The following is a 19,976-nucleotide window of genomic DNA, read 5'->3' on the forward strand; positions in this document are numbered from 1 at the left end:
CTAACAGTGGGATTAGTATCCAATGGTGTTTCCTTGTAGTATTAGTATAGTGAAGACAATGGTGGACATAAGGGCAAAATGACTTGAGAAACAGGCAGCTACAATGCCAGAGGAACTACAAACCTAATTTCTTTCTACCCAAACAAGCGCAAAGCTTCAATGTACACTTGATTCCACCTTAAATATTACGACCAAACAGAGGATTTTAAAGAGAAAGATCAAAGAGAAAATGGCTTGGAGTAAATTACTCATTGTGTCCCAATCCAAAAAGTACAACAAAACTAAGTTATTTGCCCACTGAGTCAACCTGAATCATGAATTAAGAACCTGAGATAAGGTCATGAGTGTACCTAAAACCAGATCACCAACTTTACAGCTCAGCTAATGTTACATTATTTACAAAGCACCCTTCATCCTTCATACTCTTACAACAAGGAACTCTACTGGAATTGTATAGTCGGATTCTAACTTTACGCAGATCATAAAAACTCCCGCTAAATATGCATAGATACACTGGGAAATCTAACCACATAAAAATCCCTAGCATACCAACTAGTTCATGTCTGAATTCACAAGTTGCTTGATGCCAAATTACCCAAAGCTGGTCGTGCAGAACCATTCACTGCTTCATTTATCCTACTGAACACTAATTTCAGAGGGATACACGCAACAACAGCACCCTTTGGCTTTTCAACCACTGGCTTCCTCTCTGCTTGGCCAGTCAGTGAGGACAATTTCCGTATCTTTTTAGACAATATTCCATTTTTCCTTCTATTCGGTGAGTATCGTGATGACAGTTTTTTATGCTTTGTAGAAATTCTTCTAACTTCTGAATTTCGCTTCATTGCACAACTCATTTCAGAAGCAGACTCCAACACAGACACACAAGTTGCATCACATTCAATGCCATCACAGTGGCCATCAAGCAAAGCCTCAACAGTAAGAGGATGACCAACAATGGCTTTACCATTCAATTTACTCATAAGGGAAACAAGCGGAACATGCTGTGGCTTGTAGCTGGCCTTCACCTCAAGCTCAATGTCATACAGTGCAGATTCAACACAAAAATTTCTGACAGGATAATCAGACATTTGAAATCTGGAATGAACCATGTACCGGGTTTGTCGAAAGGGAAGTGACCTTCTAGGACTTATACAACCATCAGACAATAATTTCACCTCTGTGGTTCTCATGTGAGGTTCCCTGTGAGGAATAGACTTCCTCCAGTGTTTGTCTTCTGTTTCAGTTTTAGACTTGGAGCCACAAATACCATCGCAATCAGCTTTCTGATGAGAACCATCCAGTTGCTCCATTCCTGCCACATAAGCATTTGGCTCATCATCCATGTCCACATATCTTCTTGAGTCGTGTCTTCTATTCTTACTCATATGTCTTGAATTCCTCTTTCCTTTTAACTGCCACTTTGACGTACCTTTCTCCATCTGGCAAATATTGTTAACATGAACAGCTGCTGAACTGGTAGAACCAGACTCATTAAGTCCCTCATTTTTTGAAGGTATAGATTCTTCTAGGCTGCATTGACTAGATTGTCTTCCCAAGACACCAACTTGAGGCCTCCCAGAAGAACAAGGGACAACCATAGGAGAAGAACCTAGCAAAATCAATTTATATGTCAAATTGCCACACAAATAATTTTGTATTTTTCAGGGAGAAGATTTGGATGGCAACACAAAGCTGACAGCCAATATATATGTATGTATATACACATGTATGTATATACATGTATATATATACATATACTCATCTGTTAGCATAAATAAGATCTGTCTAAATACCCACCACCCAATCAAAAGTGGTACTTTTAAAGTATTATATAATATACAAGAGGAACACTAGAAAAAGAGCAGTATTATCTGATAATTAAAACAGGCTAATATTTTAAATAAAGTTGTCACTAGTTCCTATATATCAGCATAGAAAAAACAGTTGGATTGTAAACACTTGTGTATATGTGTGCAAAGCAAGTTTAATAAACAGCATAGAGCAGAGCTCTAGTTGCTGGGATGTATACACGGGGAAGCAGGGAAAAAAGCAAACAAAATCCCTACTAGGAAACATGGCTTCCATTTTCATTTGAGCTTTTAACTAACAGGTATTTCCAATTTAGAAGAATGAATCCTTATAGGGTCTTTCGACAAATCCCACCCATGATTTCACAAATCCCTCTCTTTCTCCTGCCAACAATACTTCTCTAACCTCAAATGAGAATTTTTCCAGCTGCCTAGTAGTTCCCCACATATTCTTAACCCCCCTCAATGGGAAAAGAAAGGAAGGGAAAGGAAGGGAAACAAGAGGGGGAAAACTCACACACACACGTCCTTTGTCCAATGAGCCATATTGTTTTTCTGTAAAGATTTGACAAGACAATCCCCAAACCCTATATCATATCCCATACCAGATAGAGACATCACTAGTTCAGGCGGTAAGGATAAAGGTCTATTTCAACATGTACATCTGCTCCATCATCTGATAGATAATTACTCAACATAGGACAACAGAGAACAGTCCTTGTGAATCATAACAAGAAGATTGGTGTGACAACAAAAATGGGGAACACAGACTATACAACTAACAGAAAAGACAAAAGATAAAGTCATTTTAGGGAAAAAAAAAATGTTAGTTGAAAGTAAGCAAATAATAATAAAATAGATGAGAAGTTAACTCTTCCGATACACTGAAAAGCTGTGTCTGAGGTTGTCATTGAAACCTAATATTCAGGGCTAAAGTTTCAGTGATACCAATGATATATTTTGAAGACTGTCAAGAATATCTCAAAATAAAAATAATGTCAACTTGGTGGCAAACCAAACATTGCTCTCAATGACTTTAATATCTTTGTCCAAAATTTTCAGTCTCATCAGGGCTATCCTCACAAATTGCAACACTCAGGAGGATAATTTTGAAACTTGATGAAATTAGCTAACCAACAATATGATAAAGCTACATGAAGTTCGCAATGTATTAATTGAGCATACCTGCTGAGTGTTTATCTGCCACAACAAATGGCACATCAAATAACTTGTCTTTTCCCACTAAACCAGATATGCTGGAAATTTCACTCTCCTTCATCTTATGATTAATTTGAGAAGCATCACAGGCATGTTCAGAAGCATTCAAGTGGTCACCATTTTCACAAGAAACTACAGTGCCTTCAGAGTTGTTGTTAATAACCACAGACAAACTCTTCCTTGATTCATTAGATTCTACTCCAGAAACCTTGCTATCAGATAAACCACGAATAGGTGAACCACTTGAACTGGCTATTTGATCACAGACAACTGGCACAGATACCATAGCAGTACTCTCCAGAACTTTTGTCAAAGGTCGGCGACGATTCTTCTTTTTTAAGAACTCATGAACATTTGGCACTTGTGTTCGCTTTCTTTTCAGTGATGAAGAATGCCCTTTGTTACCATTTACAGGACCTCCATTAGACATATTTCCAGTGTATGAATCACTCGGTGAAGCACTTTCTTGTTGAGCTAACTCAGGTGCTCTCACAGCCTGGACTTTTCTTTTTGAGCCTACTCCCATGCCTAGGTCCTCAAGTCCTCTCATGCGCTTACTACCCTCAATTCCATCATCCTCTGAATCATTTGGTGTTCTTCTTCTCTTACCTTGCACAGATAGCACCTTAGAAGCACTAGTACGATTTACCTCTTCAAAAGATATGCCAGATTGAGATAATTCAGGTGCAGAATCTGAGTTATCTTCAGAATCACTTGTTTCATCACTCACATCCTCATTCTCCTTGCTAGAATGGGATATGAAAGGTGATTCTTTGGCTAGACCAACCTCAGCACTGGAATTATCCGGTCTAACCCAGTAGTCTGGATGATCCTTGCCAAGGCGAGTACTCTCAAGCTCAAGAGCATGAAGGATGGCATCTTCCCTCCTAGCATATTTCACTGCTTTCTTACCAGGGTTTGCTGCAGAAGCTTTTGCTTTCTTAATGCATTCATCATACTCTCCACAACGAAATGCCTTCACCCTCTTAGATTTTTCAAGATTATACCAATCCCTAAATCATCAAAGAAAGGAAATTCTGTCAACAAAGTCAGACCATGCATACCATCAATGGAAAACTCACAAACATAGAACAACCATACACTTTGATAACATCCAACTTTATGTAATGAAACTAGCAACAACAGTTCGCATATATAGAAAGTTAGTAGGCTGGCAATCCATTATCGAGAGCCTAGCAACTTCAAATAACAAGGCGTTAAATTTTTTCTTTTTCTTAATCTTCAAAGCCAAGTACCCCCACCCTTCTCACCTAGCCAAGACTCAAATCCATTCCACACTTTTGGTAATGACACGTCATGGTAATGACACACCACCAGGTAATGATGCCATACCAAGATATGTCATCCATTCCACACTTTTAGTTAGTACATGTCACAAGGTGAAGATGCCATACCAAGACAGTCAGTCAAGTGGATCATTGTGCAACCCAAACAACCATAGATAGAGTCCATTAAGATGACCAACAGATTAAATAAAAATTACACAGAAACTAACTTCTCAAGGTATCTAAAACCAACATCCTCAACTTTCCACCATCAGTCCTAACAAAATTTTCCACACATTATCTATTTCACCATTAATATGAAACCTTAAATAAAAAGAATGAATACTTCAACCAACCTTTACCAAGTAATCACTTCTTCATTCTTGATAACCCTGAAACCCCTAAACCCACTTAACAAACTTGAGTTTGAACTGGAGCCCTACTGTTCTACAATTTTAGGAGGTATGAAACTCCTGGCTTTTCATCAAACCAAACAGAGAGCCTAAGGAGTCAAACTCCAGACCTTTAACCACAAATCCAATGACTGAACCAACCCCTCAAGGTCTCCATGTAACCATGTAATCATGTAAACAATGACAACACAAAACAAAACCAGGCCAAAAAATGAGCATTAGCAACCCTTTCATTTCTCCATTTAATCCACAAAAACATCCAGCAAAAGCTCAGGCAATAATCTCTAGAACATTAATATGAATTCCATAAATAATGAAACTAAATCACAACACAAAATCAAATTTAAAAAACACTAAGAAACAAGCAAAAGAGTGGAAATTATAACCAAAGAGCACTCACACACTGGCATCTTCACGACCTAGAAGCTTAACAGGAGTACCAGATCTTGGTGAAACCAAACAACCCTCAGAAACCTCATCCAGACCCAGAATCCGACCCGGCCACCACGACCCATTTCGTCTCCGGACCCAAACCAACCCGCCCACTGATGGGTCAATGTTATTCGTTCTGTTACCATCGTCTTCAGATTCAGGACTTCCCATCACACAATCACAAGGACACCCCACAACTAAAAATAACTAAAAATCAAACAAAACTGCAAATAATTAAGAAGAAAACCACAATCGATCTCAAAACTCAATCTTGGCCGTTTATTCGTCAGCACAACCACGCAGTTCTCAAAAACAGCCTTCAAAGATTGCTCCTCGAATGAATGTATAAACACCCTTTAATCCTGCGAACACAGAAAGAACATAAAGAACAAAAATTTATCGAGAAAAGTATTTAAAACAAAAACAAAAACAAAATCGCATGCAACACAAACCCAGAAACAAAAAAAAACATTAAAAAAATATCAACTTTAAGTAGAGATGAGAACCTAGAGTAAAGGGCTTTAAGAAGAAGAAAGATCTAATTAAAATACCGAGAAAAAGAGATCTGGTACTTCTGTTTTCCTTGTTTTCAGAAAAACATTTTCTCTATTTTCAGTTTTTTTTTTTCTTTTTGGGTTTGCTCCAGTACTCCTTTTCGTTTCTGTTTTTGTTTTGGTTGTTGGTAGATTACTAGATTGTGTTGAAGGCTACAAGAGTGTGTCTTGTTCAAGCGGTTTTTGTACAGAGTACGAGATAACTGAGAAAGACAATAAACTGTGTTTTGTGTTTGGATCAAAATTATACAATTAATTAATTAATTAAAATAAAAAATTATCTTTTTTTTCCCCCTCTATTTCATTTTCTCTGTGAAAACAGAGAGAAAATATAAAAATGGATTTCTCTTCTTTTTTTTAAGTATAAAAATAAATTTTTGAGTAAAGTTACAGTGCGGTTTTAATTTTTACAATTGGTTAAGTGGCATTTCCATATATCTATAATTATAAATTTCATTCATGTTGGTGGTCAGGTTTGACCTAATGTATTAAACATGGATTTGGGAATTTCATTCATGTCAAGATAGAACGCACCAATGTTTTTGAGTTACACGCCATTGTGCATAAGAATAAAGAAAAAACACATATCTAAGAGAGATGAATAACTGGTCAAAAAACTATCTCATAAAATATTTAGGAACTTATATGATATGTATAAATACCAAGATGTGTTTGAGAATGAATAAAAAATGACATGAGTAATAATAATATGTACATGATAGGTCAAAACTACATAAAGCCTGAGATGAGATAATTCAAGCGTTTGAAAATATGAACTTAAAAACATATTATCGATATGAGAATGATTTCAAGATGATACATATTTTTTTAAGGGATAGGGTGTTGAGTTGGGATATAAAGATCTAGTAGTACATATGTAGGGTTTAGATACCCCTAAAGTGCGAACGCATGTGTGAGACGTAGAATTCTCATAGATTGAGAGTCACAATGCCACCCACCGAAACATGTAATTTGAGATATGTATTCTAGAATGTTATTGCGAGGAGACATCCATGACAAAGACTTTTTACCCATAAAGAGGATTATGAGATAATATGTTTAACGATGTTCGTTGTTGAGTAGGTCAAGATTGTGGGTTAGTTGATTGGCATATGAAGTAGGATATGTCATAACATAGAGAATTCGTTAATTTGTGTCTGTAATAAGACCAGTCAAAAATGTAAATTTGTCAATTGGCAATCATAGTAAGACATACTAGAATATAGATAATCTTTGAATTTGAGTCACATAATTAGAGTGTCAAATTCTTACCTTAACTTAGTTCGATCAACATAGAATAAAACAGAGATAGATGTTCAGAGGATGTTTTCACCATTTATTATGAAATATGATTTGTATATGCGAGACATTTCATATCATTCTAAAATAGGTATAGATACGAACCTTATATGATGAGGGAGATCAAGAATTTAAATGCAAAATAGATGTTCAAAGGGGAATGATGAGACTTGATTGATTAGAGAATAAATGCTCCTATATATAGAGTGTTTTATCACTCATCCATCTCTGTTTGATTTTTCAAGTAAGCGTTGATATTGTGACGAAGAGACAGTTGATCAGTGATGGAGCAACATAAGTAAGAAACTTATAGTTATGTTGATGTTCATTTCCTATGTTTAATTAAATTGTACACACTTCATTGAATTTTTATAATTATAAATTTATTGTTTTGATTTATGACACTTTTGGATATTACTTACGTGTGATGTGGTCATTTTTTTAAATTTTGAGTGTTTAATATATAATAAATGCTTATTGCCTTAAATGTTTAATCAGTCAAGTGAAAGTTACATTTTCCTTGGGAGGGTAGTACATTTGGAGTATGGTGTTGCATGTTGTTGAATAGTCATTGATCAAGAATAAACGTATATTCTATATATTAGAATCATTTAAAATGGATAAATGATTATTTAAAGGCAAGAATGTAATTTTGATAAATAGAACACTCGTTCCAGTAGGAAAAACACTTATTCTTAAAAAAAATTATCAAAAGATTATCATTCTAAAAGAGAGAGAAACATAATTTAAGTGGATAACTATAAAGAATGTGCATTCAGAAAGGGATAAATCTTATTCTTGATAGTTAATTCTGAAAATTAACAAAAAGGTGTTTGATTTTCAGAGGGAAAGTTTTATACATTTTGCCTTAAATTTCATAATATCAAACTAGAGAGAGGGAGAGTCAAGTTCATGCCTAAAGATCATACATTAACATTAAAAACTTGAAAAGTAGCAATTCTTCAAAGGAGAGGTAAGCAGGAGAAATCATTCCATTTTGTTGGAGTTATGCATGAACTGCATGCTATTGAATGAAATTTTAATGTTGGTGTATTATAGACTAAATTTCAAATATAAATAATGATTAATGCACACGAATTGGATCGATGGTATAAATTATGGGATAAAATGTAAAGCTCTAAATTGAATTACGATGATTTGCCAATTGAATGTGTTTATATGGAATGATTTGTTAGCCTAGGTAACTTAGACTTAGTGACCACTTACCGAAAAAAAACTTAGTGACTTATTTTTCTGCATTATGACATAGAAACAGTAATTAAAAACACATACTAGAATTTACAGACTAAATAAAATATCCGTTTATTGATGGCAAATGATCGTTCCATCTTTGAGAAAGAAGAAATAGACATTAGAGATGAACAACTGTTAGTGAAAGAAATAATGAATGACCGTTACAACCACATTGAACTTGTGTGCACTCATTTGCATTTGTTTTTTGCTTGAGTCAGAACCATTCAGCTATTGCAGGGAAGTAGACGCTAAAATTGATTTTTGTTATTGCTTGTGACAATTCTTAAAGCATGTGCTTCAACTTAAAGTTTTCTGCTTTTGATGGTGTGGAGTCACAGCTGAGTAGATTAGTTTATCTGCTGATTGTTGTTACCATGGTTGCATTCATATCCAGTATAGTGAAAATACAATAATAATATATTGATGAATTTTTGTGTAGTGGCAAGATAGTGTGTGGCTGTGGCTACCCTTGTAATGCATGACATACATTATTTCTGAATTTGGTAGGGTAGTCATGTTATACGATTCAAGATGCGATATGTTGTTGGAATTGGTTCATCCTTTTATTTGTTAATAGGTTCCTTTCTAAAGTCTATCCTAATTTACAGACTACACACAGGAGCAAGAGACGGAAATTGAAGCTTTAGAAGCTATACTTATGGATGAATTCAAAGGTGTGTGGCTTTTGTGCTGGCCTTTATGGTGCCATTTTTCTCCTCACCATTCCTAATATGTACTGAGGCATGGTCTTCTGCTGAGAGTGGATTGAACACTTCCAATCGGTGCTACCAGATAACACTATCTCCACTGGTACTTGTATAAACTCCTCTCAGTGTAGATTGACAATTTATTCTTTCATCATATATCATGAAAGCTTCAGATTGACATATACAATATGTGTGATGCTGCGCGTAGCTGCTCCATTTCCTTATGTTGATTACACCGCTTATGTTCAACAGGATGATGAATTAGACGAATCAACAACTACTCCAGGTTACTATGTTTCTATTGTGAAGTTAAAGCATTCTTGGTTTCTCCATTCCCAAACAATCTTTCTGTTGATCGTCATCTTCTTAGAACTGGTTCACGATCTTTAGAATCTCTCTGTACATAAGCTTTTGGCTCAAATTTCGTTTGCAGTTCAGCTGGCTTGAATTTTCTCTCTCACAGAAAAGTGTCCAGATGAACCTCCTCAATGTAAAAAAGGTTGGTACAAGCTTCCAATTTAGGTTAGTGTGCAGAAGACTATTATCCTTCCGTTGACACTTACACTTAATAGGAAATTAATTATTTGTACTTTTGTTTGCAGCTCCAACCTCGAGTTGAACTTTCTTGACCTCTGAATTTTTTTAATTTTTGCCTAATGCCATTCAAGTATTCAACTGTGCAACAGAAAACAATACCTTCCTCTATTACTGCTCTTCTTTTTAATGCTTAGATCAAGTTTAAGAGTAGCTGCAACTCTAATGTATCATTTGATTTTCAAATGATCACATACTGCAGTGTCTATATCGTATGGATATATCTTTGACTGCCTTCTTTAAGCTCAGGACTTGTACTCTATTGTATACTTAATGCATGATTCAAATGAACCTTTATCTTTTATTACTAATGTTGGTATGTTTGTTCCTGTTAATGAGGAATACAAGCTAGTGAGCTTAAATTTTTGAAAGACAAGCTTGACCAAGAGGTGATCTTGTTGCACTTTTTAAATCTGCATTGCACTTTTTCAACATTAATGTTGACGGGCTATGTTCTGCTTTAAAGTTTTTGTTGTTTATGCCATGCCAATGATACAGCTTAATAGATGATGTAAAGTCATTTGAGTTATATAATATTAACTCAAATATATGCATTCGATAGGCATCTGAAAGTCTTGGCATGGCCATGGTCTACACACTGGTTACATCTGCTAAGGAGTGGCTGTCTGAAAGATATAGCCAAGACACTAGTAATGACAACACTGGAGAAGAAGAATTGGAAAAAGAAGATGTATGGATCTGTGTCCTATATCTTGGTTTTCAATACTCTGGTTATAGATTTACTAAATTCAAGTATATAAACAATTTTGTTTCCTGGAATTCATAAGCATATAATATTTGCAGGTGCCTTTGACTGTTTCTGTCCATAATTTGTGAAGGGTGTTACATTTTCAGGTTGCATGTTTCATTTTGCAAATTCCTGACGTATTCCCAATTAATCTACCTTTCTGAAGTCAGGGTGTTTTTGGTCAAATGTTATGTAGTAGGAGCAACTCTTTTACTTTCTTCTTCTTTCCCTTCTTTTAATGAACAGTTAATTATACTACAAGGAGAGCCTGTTACTGTTGAGATATTTTTGGCATGGAGGGAAAGGTTTGAGGTAGAGTTAGCATTAAAGCGAGTCAAGTAAGTTCACTATAAAGTCTTTTTCAGCCTCATTTTGTTGATGGTCTGGCACCCAATTCTCTGGCCATAATAATTTAAAACCCGCGATGACTATGCACTAACTTTCAGATCAATGCCAGAAGCTGCGCTCACAGCACCAAAGGAAAAAAAGATGACTGGCAGACAGTGGTTTGAAAGTGGAAGAGCTTCTGTGGTGCATAGCATTTCCAAATCTTGCTTCTCTATGTCTTTTCAGATGCATGCAAATCCAATAATACCTGTTAACTAAAAGGGCTTTTCAGTTACATGTTTCCATCAATAAAAAGTTAGTAATAAGTTTCTTTGTTTTTCTTTAAAAGTAAGAAATAATAAAATTAACATTTGAGTCTGTCTGACCTGATAAGAACTTAATCAGCTTTATCATTAGTCAAGTAGATTTCCCATGGGGATGAATGAACAATATAACTCACAAGCTGTAAGATAATTATTATTCCACTTCAATATTTTAGATGATAAATATAAAAAGGTTAGAACTTTACTATATATCTTGGACTAAGGTGGCAGGTCTTACTCAATTATGAATTATCTTGTGTCTCACTTTGTGTGTGCATATCTGGGTGTAAAGTGGGGAGGTTCAAGGAATGAGTTCATGAAGATTGTGTTATATGCTAACTTCTCTTACTTACACAGAAAGATGCAGCTACAGTTAATGAAAGATCTGACGAGAACAATGAGGAAGATGTTGATTTTGACAATAATTTTGAAGGTGAACCTTTGAATCTTTTCTCTATCCCATTACTTTGTCACATGATATTACCAAGATTTGATATATTATCAAGGTTGGTAAGCATTATCTTCTGTTGTGGCTAACAAAATATCTATTTCTCGTATGGTGATTTCAGATGATGAAGGAGATATGCTTGAGCATTGTTTGGCTGAGAAATCTGACTTGTAGGCTCACCGCTAACCAAATGAAAATGTTGTAATTTAACAGATTGAACTCCCTGTTTGATTGAGGATTTATTATTGATCTGGACATTGTGTTCATAGGAATATTTGCCATAAGTGAAAGTTAGTTTTTCTGTACTCATAATTTCTCAACACAATGAAGTAGGTTGAAAATGGTGGCCTCATCTTCTTCCAAAGTGTAACCATGACCATTCCACAGATCTTAATGTATTCTTAGTTAGATGTATTTGTCATATTGACTGTTTGATTTTATGTTTGACCAAGGATGTTGAAAATGGATATTTAAGCTTGACTGAAGAGAAGTGACGAATATTCTTCCCGTATTGGACATCATTTGACCAAATCAAGTGTTAACTGATGATATCCAACCTACCTATGACTCATTTGTCCTTTTCATCAACAACATTAAAAAACCTTCCAATTATATACCATCCAGTACAATCTGCAGAACATATTGTTTGAAGTTCAATAAATGGAAAACCCACCCCAACTATGCAATTGTAATTTTAAGTTAAGATATATAACACAACTTTAATAGTACAAAACAAGTCTCTGAAATTCTATTGACCAATCATAATTTAATCCTCAAACTGGAAATTTATCTGTGTGAATTAAAAAAAAAAAAGGATAATCCAGACTGAATTGCACGGCTAATTAGGACTACATGTCCACAACTCTTGCCTTGTACATGCAAATGTATGCCATATGCCAATCACCTGAAACAAGTAGAGACATACATTCATCAGGAAAAGAATGACATAAGATGACAATTACTTGAGGTAGTCACAATTATGCATCCATTTGTCTATCTGTGTTTGCTTGCTAACATTGTGCGAGAATTTTTCTATAATGCTAGTGTATTTACTGATCCTGAGCTTACCTCCTCCAGACAGTTTAGTAATGTCTTCTTCTCGCTGTGGAATAGGATTGTCATCGTCATATTCAATCCATTTCCCTGTGAACAATAACAGGTCAGTTCAAAGATAAGTTGTTAACTAATAGAAGAAGTATTAAGTATGTTACTTCACGGAACTGACCACTTTCTTGCTTGACCCAAGCAACATAATGTCCTGAATCAGCACTTCTACCCTTATGGGTTAGCACAGCAACCAAGTCATAAACCCCAGTTAATTGTGGTTCCTTGCCAGTGTCAGAGGCAACACCTGAAGCACAGAAAAAGCAATCAAACAGTGACAAAAAAAGTGTTCTACCATGCTAGGTCAGGAGGTTATGTGTCTAAATGGAAAAGCTATGCTAGTGGAAAGGAAAACTCAATGAGACCTATGTATTATGAAATATAGATCTCCTCCATCAAATATTGATCAATCAGCATAATAATTGAAAGATCCGGGGTCTTACGGTCTTGAGATGTGGCTACTGATGATTCTTCAGTTCCATTGGATGATGATCCCTATGTAAAAGATAACAGTGAAATTATAAGTTATCAGAATATGGTTATAATCTGCTCATGAATATTTAGATTGTCAAATCACCTCGGCTTCAGACATTTTGACGTCAGTATCTTTTGAATCAGAGCTCTTCTCACTAGATTTTAGACCAAGCTTTTTTCCCTCCTCATCCCTTAGTTTCTGAGAGTTTGACAACATCATATCAACAAATCGAGTTAAATGGAAACTCATGAAAGCAAAAGACAAGAAGATACCTGGCGAGGGGCTTCCAATTTTTTCCGAAGATCTTCAGAACAAAAATCATAAACATCCAACTCCAGCGGATAATCCACTTTCTGAAATTCTCAAACAAATTAATGTTGTAAAACAAGAGTGCCTTACAAGAGACATTAATCCAGGCCACCATAGAAGTTAGAGAAATGCTGATAATACTTTCTTTATCAGTCTCTCATTCTCCTCCAACATGTTTAAATGAGACAAAAGAAAGTGTTCTTTTGTCTCTCCTCTTCCTTTGCCTTTTCTATATATCTCAAGATGAAAAGGAGAGTGAAAAAGAGAGAATTGCTACCAATCCAGAAGTTATTTAGTACTTTGAACTACTAAAAATGCCACATACATTAATTAGTAATTGAATTGTATTCATTTTCTACAAGAAAAAATAAAACAATCCCTACTAAGTACAAGAAAAACAAAAGTAACATACCCGCAAAATCTTGGCTTTCTGATTTGACTCCCTTTTCCAGAAAAAGCGGACAAACTGAATGGTCAAGTACCTTTAGAATGAAAAAATAGGTTATTAGGACACACCTCACATCTGAATAGTTAAATGAGGACAGACTTCAGAGCCTCTGAGAAAGTACAGTATTGAAACGGGAATTTACTATAAGATGAATACTTCACCGTGAATTACAAGCCACTTCTTACCTAGGCAACCCATTAATACGAGACTCTTTCAAATAAATAGCACTGCGTCCCAAAGCAGGAGAAGCCTTCTCCAGCTCTGATTTCAAACCCTACATGGAGCAAAATTTAATAGAAAAATTAAAGCATAAAAACAGATTGATTAATCAAAAACACAAGAGAATGGTCTTTCACATTTCCTTGGGAAACCATGAGAATTGTACAATATTCAGACATTAATATCCGATAAGACAGGAATTCCTTCTTACTAATTACAGAAAGATTCACTTTTTAAAACCAATATACTGAATTCCTGATTTATCAGTAAATCTATTACAAACACAAAATAAAATAAAATAGTAGGTATAAAATAAAACAAAAAGTAGGTATAATAATTTTATAATGCTCATCTCCTGCGGTTAAAAGGGTTGAATTATTTGTGAGATTTCTACCATGATTGATCCCACCAAAAACTCATCATGCTGCAAAATTTTGACTAACCCAATACATGATAATGTCAAAATTCAGTTATCAAAAGCCATGGTAAGGGAAAGATTTACTTTGGTGAATGACTCATATAACCTTAGGCAAACAGCTTATAAAACATTTTAAAAGAACATTCTATTATTTTTTTCTTATTAAAAAGAAAAAATCCCAATTGCATTTCAATAGTTCAACCCTCTGTGGCTAGAACGTCTGCATCATTTTTCAAACTTAAGCAGTCCCTAGACATAGTCATCTTCGTCTTGGACAGACTGGATGTATATATATTTAAAATAAACTTTTGAAGGAAAGCACAAACATGAAACCTAAGATTGCTAAACTTATGACTCATTCAATGTAGAGTAATCATGTATTATTACAACAACAACAAAAAGAAAAAAGAATATGGCCTCCATGACTGTCAGATTATACAACTTACGTGCTTCAGTCCTTCATGCAAATGGTTAACTTCTTGTGATATGTGGCATTTAAGAGAATAAATTGATTCTGTTTCTGAGCTTTCCTCACCACTTTCTTGACAATGCACTCTAGCAAGGAAAACCATTGATGAGCAAATTCGATTTTCTAAGGTCCTTAAACTATAGATCATTAACAAATAATTTAGTGAAAGGACCAGCACCAAATTTTAACATGCTTTTTGCAGGCACTTCATAAAATAAAACAAAGAACCACATAAAGAATTTCACTGAAAACCTAGATCAAGAGCACAAAAGAGAAACACGAAACAAAGTGATAGTTGTAACCATACAAAATCCAATATCACAAGTCTATTGCTATTTTGAGTCTCCAATGCATACAGGCTTTTTGTTACGTTGAGCTAGTATAATCCAACAACCAAAACTCTTCCAAAAAAGAGGCTTAAGCTAATACCTATTTTTCTTAAAATAAGTGATAATAATAAAATATAAGGCGAAAGATCTGCAACCCAATATTAACAAAGAATGAAAAAAAACAAAGAGAAAAATTCTATAGAAAAAAAACTCTAACAACTAATCATTCCTCCCCTGGAGAGAATTTAATATGGCAACTGATACTATCACTTGAACTAATGTCTACTAGTATAATAATGGATATGTAAAAGAACTTAAAGATATGTACCTGCTTATAATATCAATACCAAAAAGTCCCTTAACGGTATCAGGATTTTCACTGCAAGCAAAGATTGCCAAGTAAAAAAATATTGTTATTTTCAATTAGCATTGATAAAATAAAAGGCTTCAGGTGAACCAATGATTCCTGATAAACCCTGCCAGTAGAGATAAAATAATGCACAAATGCTATAGGTTTTAGTGAGTCCAATACCATGGGCAACATGGGTTTGTTCTATGTTTATGCTCTCAAATAAATACTAAACTACCTGGTATTTGGCGATCTAAGAGATAGTGAAAGTGAGTACAAAAGTTGTGTCCAACATTCTTCGGCATCCTATAATACGTTCAGAAGTATAGAGATCAAGTAATTGAAAAATTATAGCATTACAACTATATTAACAGGAGAATGGAAACTTTGATAACCTGCTGCATGAAGCTCCCATTGTGCAACTGACCAAATTGAGGATACTTTTTACGCAAGAGCTGTAAGAAGATTGAAAAGATAAAATTAACATGCCATGAATTTCTGGCAAGCAAATGAGATATATCTATCAAACACTATCATGAAGTTTCATAGGATCATGTGGATAACATGAGCTTCTGTTTTGATTCAACCACAGATGATAATATAAAGAGATCTGTAAATTTTTAAATATTGAGCTCAAAATATTACAAAAAGAAAACAACACATATAAAAGGTTAAAGTATACAGTGTACTAGTCTCGTTAGTTAATGCATGGAATGCACTTTAGGTAGGACATTTCAGAATACTATAGTGAACTTGCATACTACAACTATAACAAGAGAATTCACATTCCTCAATCTCTAAAAGTAACACCTTCGTCCTTGGCAGGCAACCATTTCACAATATATAACTCAATTCAAATGAATATAGAAAATCACATTAGTGCTTCCTAGAATTTTACAAAAGATTTTCAGAGAAATGTACATGCTACTTAATGATATAACACCTTTTTATTTCATACTATAAGATCAAATGTATGGACAAAATTCCTAATAGCACTTTTAAGTAAAGAGACACAAAGTAATATTGCAAATTGTCTATGAGAGAGAAAGAATAGTGTTTACCATCCAAAACTGCATAGGTGCCACAGGCTTCACACTTTTATCAAGGTCATTGAATAACTCACACGTTGCAACTGTCAACATGTGTGAACTATGATCCACATCATTGCTTCTTCCAGACTGTGAATACCTAATTAAAATAAATTTATACAGAGAGCATAAAAGTTGGTCAGGAAATTATGCTAATCCAGTATAATCAACAAGACATTACCCAAAATCAACAAATTTCACTGGCAAAAAGGAGAATTTACTTAGACAAAGCAGACTTCAACTCTGGAACTGAATGCAAGCATTGTAGAGTCGAGTTCATGTAGCAGGTATTTCCCAAATTAAATAGACCAGCACTATGACCCTGAAAACACAGAGTCATGGCTGAAAGCATTAAATGGAGAGGAAGGGTAAAGCATAAAACGACCAAAAACCTGTGTTAATACTAATAAAAATAAAAGCTAAAAAGATCAAATAGCGAATATAATTCAAGTATTCAACCGAATAACCCAAGTTCAGGCCAGGCCAAATCTAATAGCAAGCGTTATTAACAACCTACACAAACTAATAGTGCAATTTTTTCCAGAAAAGAATAAGCCACAGCAATCCATTTCTTTGCATGAAAACAAAGTCTCTTTTGTGCAGATATTCAAAGAGGACAGAAGCAAAGAGCCAGAGAAAGAATACGTAATGACCAAAGGAAAAAATATTTTTTTTAATAAGAGACAATATGGGAAAGATACATTCTTTTCATATTTTCTTTGTCTGTGATATATATATGAGACTTGGATTTGATTTCATTCATCAAATTAGCAGGGTTTTGTGTGTCTATGCATGTGAGGAAAGAGAAAGAGAATGTCTAATTCTCGAAACCAACAGCACAAAATAAAATAAAACATCTAATGACATCAACACAGAAAGACACAAGGGTTAATCATAAAGGAAAATCATGAGATTGGGTTATTTTTTACCAGAGCCACTACTTGTTCGTCTTCTGGAAGATCTTCCACAAAAACAGGTCCCTTCTCAGGGGCCTTTACAATCTCATCAGCAGTACCCATCATCATTAATCTTTGACCCTAGAAAAAAAAGAAGTTATACAATTATTAGGCACCCCATTACCCAAAAAAAGAAAAAATAAATTAACCCAAGCATTCTATATATAATCTTCACCTGTTTCACTCCCAAAGTTGACCAATCCGATTCATCCTGAATTGCCAAAAGAATGAGGTTAAAAGTTAGGAACCACACCCAATAATAGCAAATTCAGAAACCAATGAACTGACAAGAGATATATATATTAATCAATTGCTATTTTGTGAATCAACCATTTAAGCGAGTTATGAATCACTTTCATGACTAACTAAGCTAAGTTGATCATACAAAACCATCGACGTACCTTTAGTAAACCACCCTTAACCATAATCTTCTGCCTTTCTGGAGGTACTCCAGTTAGATCATACAATTGGCACTTGAAAACATATGGAGGCTGGCTAGTGTCAATTTCCACATTTGAGAAGACCTCTTTTTGCCATTTTACACACACTGTAAAAATGCAGCAGACATATCAACAGAAGCTACCATAAAAATAGAATGAATCAAATAATGAAAAAATGTGGACATTTGAGTCAGGCTTCAACTTTCATCCAGGTAGTCAATTTCCAATAAATGAAATTTGAAAAGTTTGCCATTATGCGTTACTTTTGATTTAAAACAGTGCACACACTTTACCATTCAAGTATGCAATTACACTACCTACTTAGATTTTCATTTCCCAACAATCTACATAACCAGAAGACTATTGTTAATAAGAATAACCAAGATCAATATTAATCAAATTCGGCAATAAAATTGCTATTAACATACGCAAAACCAAAATGTAATTGAACCCAAAAACTGAAATTCAAAATAGATCCAAAATGAACAGGGTCCTCGTGAAAATCCTAGATATAAAGAAATCAAATAAAATCATTAATCACCAGCAGCTCACTTCAGAAGATTAAATGAGAAACCCAGGAAAACAAATCAAGCTTTAACTATAAGAAATTTGGCAAAAACGGAAAAGAAAATTCTTTATAAAAAGTGATAAGCTTCGGAACTAGGCTCAGGAAAGTAATAACAAGACCAACAAATGGTCTAAAAGTTTTTTCTCACCAAAAAATGAAATTAAACCATGAGTAAGTTCGGTAATTACATTAAATTAAATAGATTTAATAAAACGCAATAACCCAGTTTTAAAAAATTTCAAAAGAAAGCCAAATATTGTAATACAAAACTCAAAACACTTCATTTAATCGAACTTTATAAAAAAAAATAATGCAAATACCACATAGAAAAACCACAATCAGCAACAACGGAGCCAACTAAATACATAATGACGTCCAGAAAAAGCCTTTAATTGTTCAAGTATTAATAAACAAAACCACTATTCAAATCCAAGATAGCAAAAAAAAAAAAAAATCAATGAATATAATATTGAGTTATTAATTAATCGAAAAACATAGGCAAAGTAAATTGAGACTTCACAATGTAATGAAGAAAATATGGAGAAGTTAACTCGAACCTTTAAGCATGATTGAAGGAGCTGTGAAGAAATCGAGAGATACAGAGAGTGCGTGTTTTCGGGATTTTGAATTGTTTAGCTTGGACGAAGGGAAATCGAGAACCCGAGATTTATTTTTATCTGCTAGATATCCGAACCCGGGCCCAGTTCGGGTTGAGTTAAACAGTTAAAAAGGTAATTTTTTTTGTAGTAAAGTAAAATAATTTATATTAGCCACTGAGGTTAGATGAACTACAACACCTAAATGCTTCAAACATTCACCAAAAATTCCCTTGAATTAGAGTATAATGTCCATACTAATTTTAGAAGTTGATTTAGTCTAACTAAACTCAAGTTTAAGCGTATTTTAACTTGATTTGACATAAAAAATTAAACTCATATTTAAACTCAATAAGCTTCTAAATTCAGGATAAGAGTTCAAATCTATCCAATGTTTTTCAATATAAAACAATGTATTTGTTTCATAACAAAATTAGGAATAAAAAAAATTGATTTTTGGTATAATCAACTAAATAAGATATACATAGACGTGATATAAAGTGAAAATGGTGATGAAAGATTGAAATCACCTGAAGTTTAAGTCTAGGAGTTTACAGATTAGAGCTATGGGTTGAACTTAGATCTGTTTGATAGGTTTACGAGCTGTAATAAACTAAATATGTCTCAACTTGATTTTGATTAAATTACTAGTTAAACTTAAAACTCTGATTCAAACTTAAATCAAATTCGATTTATTCAAACTATGAATTGAGTTCAACCAAGTTGAATTATATTCAAGCTTGAGTCAATTCAATCCGAGATCACCCCTAGATGCTATTGTTTATTAAAAACAA

At 34.2% G+C, this 19,976-nt stretch overlaps 2 protein-coding genes and 1 pseudogene across 4 annotated transcripts; 1 reads left to right on the forward strand and 2 right to left on the reverse strand.

The window, feature by feature from the left end:
* Positions 1-220: 220 nt before the first annotated feature.
* Positions 221-5,949, reverse strand: LOC123211778 (uncharacterized protein At1g51745-like). Of its 2 annotated transcripts, none has more exons than XM_044630667.1 (4): positions 5,712-5,949; positions 5,129-5,522; positions 2,997-4,042; positions 221-1,612 (listed from the first exon to the last, which is right to left on the reverse strand). In XM_044630667.1, exons 2-4 carry the CDS (start codon positions 5,329-5,331, stop codon positions 570-572), a joined length of 2,292 nt encoding a protein of 763 aa, XP_044486602.1. In that variant the 5' UTR covers positions 5,332-5,522; positions 5,712-5,949; the 3' UTR covers positions 221-569. The 2 variants fall into 2 exon arrangements, with proteins under 2 accessions (XP_044486602.1, XP_044486601.1); XM_044630666.1 differs by having other exon boundaries at positions 5,667-5,949.
* A 2,608-nt stretch (positions 5,950-8,557) lies between these two features.
* On the forward strand, positions 8,558-11,588 carry LOC123211000 (annotated as a pseudogene).
* Positions 11,589-12,007: 419 nt separating this feature from the next.
* LOC123210961 (ubiquitin carboxyl-terminal hydrolase 7-like) lies at positions 12,008-19,255 on the reverse strand. 2 transcript variants are annotated; one of them, XM_044629459.1, is made up of 18 exons: positions 19,144-19,255; positions 17,980-18,125; positions 17,754-17,789; positions 17,552-17,659; positions 16,844-16,944; positions 16,596-16,722; positions 15,930-15,989; positions 15,773-15,840; positions 15,514-15,564; positions 14,834-14,942; positions 13,936-14,024; positions 13,715-13,784; positions 13,266-13,346; positions 13,096-13,191; positions 12,962-13,013; positions 12,640-12,765; positions 12,483-12,557; positions 12,008-12,318 (listed from the first exon to the last, which is right to left on the reverse strand). In XM_044629459.1, the coding sequence occupies exons 1-18, from the start codon at positions 19,151-19,153 to the stop codon at positions 12,263-12,265; spliced, it is 1,461 nt and encodes a 486-aa protein (XP_044485394.1). In that variant the 5' UTR covers positions 19,154-19,255; the 3' UTR covers positions 12,008-12,262. The 2 variants fall into 2 exon arrangements, with proteins under 2 accessions (XP_044485394.1, XP_044485391.1); XM_044629456.1 differs by having other exon boundaries at positions 15,770-15,840.
* Between the last annotated feature and the right edge of the window lie 721 nt (positions 19,256-19,976).

This window comes from Mangifera indica, chromosome 3, assembly GCF_011075055.1.
Source record: "Mangifera indica cultivar Alphonso chromosome 3, CATAS_Mindica_2.1, whole genome shotgun sequence".
NCBI classification, from domain to species: Eukaryota; Viridiplantae; Streptophyta; class Magnoliopsida; order Sapindales; family Anacardiaceae; genus Mangifera; species Mangifera indica.